This window comes from Tenrec ecaudatus, chromosome 3, assembly GCF_050624435.1.
Source record: "Tenrec ecaudatus isolate mTenEca1 chromosome 3, mTenEca1.hap1, whole genome shotgun sequence".
In the NCBI taxonomy this organism is placed as follows: Eukaryota; Metazoa; Chordata; class Mammalia; order Afrosoricida; family Tenrecidae; genus Tenrec; species Tenrec ecaudatus.
Window position 1 is genome coordinate 90,576,985 of NC_134532.1, and position 6,000 is coordinate 90,582,984.

General features: G+C 43.5%; 1 protein-coding gene across 1 annotated transcript in view; it reads right to left on the reverse strand.

Annotated features, from left to right (window-relative positions):
- Positions 1-5,745, reverse strand: part of INTU (inturned planar cell polarity protein) — a 114,681-nt gene extending 108,936 nt beyond the window's left edge. The window contains exon 1 of the mRNA XM_075543831.1: positions 5,544-5,745. Coding sequence (XP_075399946.1) covers positions 5,544-5,680 — 137 coding nt within the window. The 5' untranslated portion in view covers positions 5,681-5,745. The remainder of the gene's footprint in view (positions 1-5,543) is intronic.
- Between the last annotated feature and the right edge of the window lie 255 nt (positions 5,746-6,000).

The window sequence follows — 6,000 nt, forward strand, 5'->3', positions numbered from 1 at the left end:
TAAATTATGCTTTCTACTCAACAGAACCAGAAGCTTCCCCTGGCCATCTACCTGATTCTGGTTTCAGGTGTCATTTCCCTGCTACCAGTCCCTTCGGGTTCCAGCCCATCAACTTTTGCCTGAGTCAGATTCCTAAGCCTCAAATCAGATCATATTGCTACCACATTTAAATACTTTGGCTCGCCACTTTGCATGTTAAAACTCAAACTCCTTATCTCAGCATTACAAATGTTTTCCAATCAGACTCGGCTCAGCTAAACTTTGCTCATTCTCTAAATTCAGCCAGCTTGTTCATAACTCTAGGCCTTAGCAGCAGAGACCACAAACTCCAGGAAGCAGGGACTTTTCTTGTTCCACAACCCCATGCTTCTGAATGAATAAATGAATGGAGACAGCTTTTCTCAGATTTTTTTTCTTTTTCTCTGGGCCTATTATTTGTTTAGTTCAATCAACACCATGAAACAGATTTTAAAAAACAATTGAAACAGAAATCCAGTAAAGAATCTGGAAAGGGGCCATGGATCTATAGACAGCTACAAAAATCCTGCAAGTGGAGCAGAGGAAGTGGGCAGAGCGGACAAGGCAGGGGCAAAAGGATGATAAAATGGCTGTTTATGACAAACAACCCACTAATAATAAAACATACAACTTTTAGTAATTACGAACACAGTAATCACTTCCTGATGGAAACATCTTGTTATTGAGCTGTTGTATGGTAAACACCACACACACACACACACACACACACACGAGCTCAGTGCTGTAGAACTGACTTCAACCCATTGTAACCCATGTCTTTTAGACTAGAACTGCTCCATAGAGTTTTATTCTGTAATCTGTATAGAAGCAGATCACCAAGATTCTCCTCCGTAGCACCACGAGGTGGGTACAAACAGCCAAACTTCAGATTGGCACCTGAGCATCAACTGTTTGTGCCACTCAGGGACCTTTCAAAACAGGCTCTATAAGTTCCTCATTGTGTGAAAAGTGGAATGCCAAAAACGGTTTCAAATACTGGATATATTAAAAAAAAAACCAAACCAAACAACCTCGAGCGGATTCTGAAACTGGATAGCCTTTTGGAAAGTAATGGAATAGTATGTATGAGCGCAGTGGTTGTCAACCTTCCTAATGCAGCGACCCTTTAAAAAGTTCCTTGTGTTGTCATGACCCCCTAACCCTAAAATTATTTCCGTTGCTACTTCATAACTGTCCTTTTGTTACTGTTATGGATCAGGCAACCCTTGTGAAAGGGTCATTCAACTTCCAAAGGAGATGCGACCCACAGGTTGAGAACCACTGTTAGTGTCATAAAGGTGGCGATAGCTTTGGTCCTATTGACTTCCTTCCCTCCTGTGGCTGTACCCTAAAAAAAAGTCCAAGTAGGAAGAAACTAACACCCCCCAAAACACACCCCTTTACGGCTAGCCTGTCTTTTCCTAGGAAATAACTAGGCACATTAGGACGCCACCTCATTAGCAATCAGAGCTCCTGAATTCCTACCCTGACAACTGTGATTTTAAGAAGAATGAAGAATGTACATGAAGACATGAAGAATGTACATCTCATGTTGTTATGGTCCTGTGCCTGAGCACACATTAACACCAAGCATTCTTTCCATGATTCAACAAAACTCAAATTCCCTTCCATCGGGTCATTGAGGAGTCCTGGCAGCATAGAGGGCTATGAGTTGGGTTGGGAACTGCAAGGTCAGCAGTTTGAAACTACCAGCTGTTTCACAAGAGAAAGAAGAGGTTCTTATTCCCATAAAGAATTACAGTTCTGGAAGCTCACAGGGTAGGCTACCCTGTCCTCTAGGGTTACTATGAGCCTTACATGACGGTACTATGTAACCTAAAACTTCTTCCAGCAGTCTCACTTGACCACAGGAGCAGTACATCACATAAAATACTTTGCAGTCCTAAATTTGTTGAGGTGTTCAAAAATATAATGTCCTTATTAAGCTTCTAGAATATATTAAGAGCTCTGGAGCGATGCAAGCAGTTAAGTGTTTGAATCCACCAAGGCTGCCAGGGAAGACAGGCCTAGGCAGCTGCTTAAACCCACCAAGCAGCCCTCTTTTCCGGGGGAGTCCCAACAGATGCCACACTAACTAACAACAGCAAGAGAATATTAAGCAGCGATTATTCAGTACAGATTACACCTTAAAATAATGACAACAAAAATCTTCACACCTGGACCAATTAACCGTATCGTGATAAATGGAGAAAATATTGATGTTATCAAGGTTATAATACTATTTGGATTCTTAATACCTTTGGAAGCAGTAGTTACTAAGTCAAAAGACATACTGCACTGGACAAATCTGTTGCAAATGATCTCTTCAGAGTGTTCAGAAGTGAAGATGTATGGTTTGCTTGATTCAAGCCCAGGTATTTTCAATCACCCATTTGCATGCAAAAGCTGGACAATGAATAAGGAAGACAGAAGAATTGATGCCTATGAATTATGGTGTTCGTGAAAAGCACTGAAAGTACACCATCTGCAGCAGTACAAGTACGGGAGACCAAACAGAGCAGTCTTGACCCAAGTCAGAATGTTCCGTACAAGTAAGGATGATGAGACTTTGTCGCACATACTCCAGACATGACATCAAGAGGCATCAATCTTCGGTGAAAGAACATCATGCTTGGCAAAGTGGAGGGCCAGTGAAAAGGGGAGGAGTTGTCAATTCTGCAACAATGTGCTCCCCCGTGGCAATGCTTGTGAGGACTGCATAGGACTGGGAGTGGGTCACTCTTTTGGACATCATCCAGTCACTCTAAGGCAGAACCAACTTGGCATCCAACCACAACACTGGCTGTTCTCTCAGACTTGAAAAGAAAACAATGTTATATACATCTAGAGATGGAAATAATTGTCAAGTAGCTCTAGCTCTAAATACATCTTATAAACTGTTTCTTCTAAATATATATATGCATTTTACAAGTGACCATGTAGGCTGGTTGATGTTTTGGTATCTAATGTTTTTCTCTTTAAAAAAAATTATTATTATTAAATACTTTTATCGAGGGCTCTTACATCTCTTTATCACAATCCATACATTTATCCAGTGAGACAAGCACATTTGCACATGTTGCCATCATTTTCTTTTCTTTTTGTTGCCATCATTTTCAAAGCATTCTCTTCCCACTTGAGCCCCATATCAGTTCCCCACTTCTTCTCCCTCCCTCCGCCCCCGATGAACCCTTGATAAGTTATAGATTATTATTTTCATATCTTACATCATCTATAGTCGCCCTTCTCCCATTTTTCCATTGTTTTTTCCCCCTGAGAGGGGGTTATAGGTTGATCCTTGTGATCAATTCCCCCTTTCTCCCCCCACCTTCCCCTAATCCTACTGGTATCTCTACTTTCCTGGTTGGTCCCGGTGGGTAGGGGGGTAGTTATCTATCCTGGATTCCCAGTGTTGTGGGCTCTTATCTCTAGCAGTATACATGTTCTGGTCTAATCCAAATTGTAAGGTAGAATTGAGGTCATGATAGTGCGGGGAAGGAAGCACTAAAGAACTAGAGGACATTTGTGTTTCATCGGTGCTATACCACACCCTGACTGGCTCATTTTTTCCCTGTGACCCCTCTGTAGGGGGATGTCCAATTGTCTACAGATGGGCATTGGGTCTCCACTCCATGCCTCCCCCTGCCTCTCCCAATTCACCTTGCGTATGATTTTTTTTCTGGGTCTTAATGCCTGGTACCTAATCCCATTGACATCTCATGATCACACAGGCTGATGTGCTTCTTCCATGTGGGCTTTGTTGTTTCTCAGCTAGATGGCCGCTTGTTTATCTTCAAGCCTTCAAGACCCCAGGCGCTATGCTAATCTTTCGATTGCCAGGCACCATCAGCTTTCTTCACCACATTTACTTATGAACCCATTTTGTCTTTAGTGATTGTGTCAGGAAGGTGAGCATCACAAAATGCCTGATTGTTAGAACAAAGTGTTCTTGTGTTGAGGGAGTATTTGACTAAAGGCCCAATGTCCATCTGCAACCTTAATTCTTAACATATACATATGAGTACATAGTTCTAGTCTCCTCTCGTTTTATATATATATATGTACATGCCTGTATAAATGTCTTTTGCCTCATAGTTCTTTCCTCTATTTCCTTTTACTTTCTTCTTGTCCCACCATCCTGTTCAGCCTTCATTCAGGTTTAGTAATTACTCGCTGCTACATTGCCATTGATTAAGCCCCACTAGGCATCCTATGCCCTTCTCTCCATTGATTTTAGTTCACTTGTTCCCTTGTCCCTGGGTTGGTTCCTGCCCCATCCCCGCTTCCTCTCTCCCACCTCCCCTTCTCCTATATCCTCCAGAAACAATTGGTCCTGTTCTTTCCATCTCCAAATTATTTATCCTGCCTATCTTATCTGGGGTATCTAATGTTTTTCATTATCCAAGTTACCACTAATTGAGTGCCATCCCCTCCCCACCCCAGCCTTAATTCTTATTAGTAAGGGACTGACTCCAGTTCTTTCCAAAGTTAAGTAAAATTGAGTGTGCTAATCCAAACTCTTTTCCATGACACTCGCAAGAACTTCTTAAAGTAGAAAATAAGAAATAACATACTCAAACTCAATATTTTAAAAAATGAAATAAAATCATAGACACACACGTAAACACCCTAGAAATGTAAAGGAAAATACGACAGAAATGCCTCAAAGCTAAGAAATATACTCCATAGTAGAACTACAGGTGATTTTATTTTTCATTTAGATATTATTCTTGTTAGTAGTGGCTGCTAACTGCAAGGTGAGCAGTTCAAATCCACCAACTGCTCCCTGGGGGAAAGATGAAATGTTTTCCTGAAAAGAGTTATAGTTTCAGAAACCCACAGGGGCAGTTCAACCCTGTCCTACAATGCAGCTATGAGTTGGAATCAACTCAATGGCAGGAAGTTTAAGTTAGGGATCATTTTTTTACAAGAAAAAAATATCTTGGTTATTTAAGCAATTACTCTATAAATGGTGTAGAGCTTCTCTATTCTAAATACCTTTATGCTGGCCAGCTGGTAACCGACTCATAGCAACCCCATAGGATAAAGCAGAACTGCCCCCATCGGGTTCCCAAGCCTGTAAATATTTGTAAGTGCAAGCTTGCACATCTTCCACCCCAACCCCCAACCCCCACCAGAGTGGCTGGTGCATTCAAACTCTCTTATCAGTTCTCAGTCAATGATTTAACTACGCCCCCACAAATTTAAATACTGAGGTGAGATTCAGAGATCACGACAATAAAAAAGGAGGCATGGCATGAGAAACAGTTTCTACGACTGATAGACCCGCCTGTAGTGATTCCTCATCTGAGAAAATCATAAAGGCCAACTAGCAAATTTATGGCACCGTCCTTTCGGTTTATAACATAATCGGTAACTGAAAGGTGGCTAAAAATAAACACTTATTAAGTCACCTCAAACACCCCGTCTTAAATACAGCAAGGCCCCGCGGAGTCCCTCCAGCCACGTGCACAGCCCCGGGAAGTGATGGGCTAACTTGTCCCTCCTGAGAGAGAGAGCCTTACTCGGCATCGCTGCTGGCGGAGGAGGAGCCCGAGTCGCTGGTCCAGCCGTCGGAACTGCCGGCCTCCCTTTCCCGGGAAGGTTCACCAGGAGCCTCCTCTGCGCCCCGACGCAGGGCACGCTCGGCCGGAGCCGCCATCGTCGGGGCTGCGACCCGCCTCAGAGGCACTCAGATCTCGCAGCTCTGTTTGCCGGCGTCGCCATGTTGCCGCCGCGGGGAGAGGGGGCGGGGACACGTGACCAACCATCCTTAGCTGCGATTGGTGGAGCGCGGGTTGCCACGGCGACGGGGAAGCTTCTCAGAGCTGGGAGCGAAGGAAGGCGCCAAGGAGCTGAAATTTCGTCGGTGTTGTCTTCGCTGCATAAGTGGAAGTAGATGCTAAAACTCTCAAATCCTCTCCGGGTGGGGAGATAGTTAAGTGCAGGGCTGCTAACGGAAAGGTTGGCGGTCTGAACCCA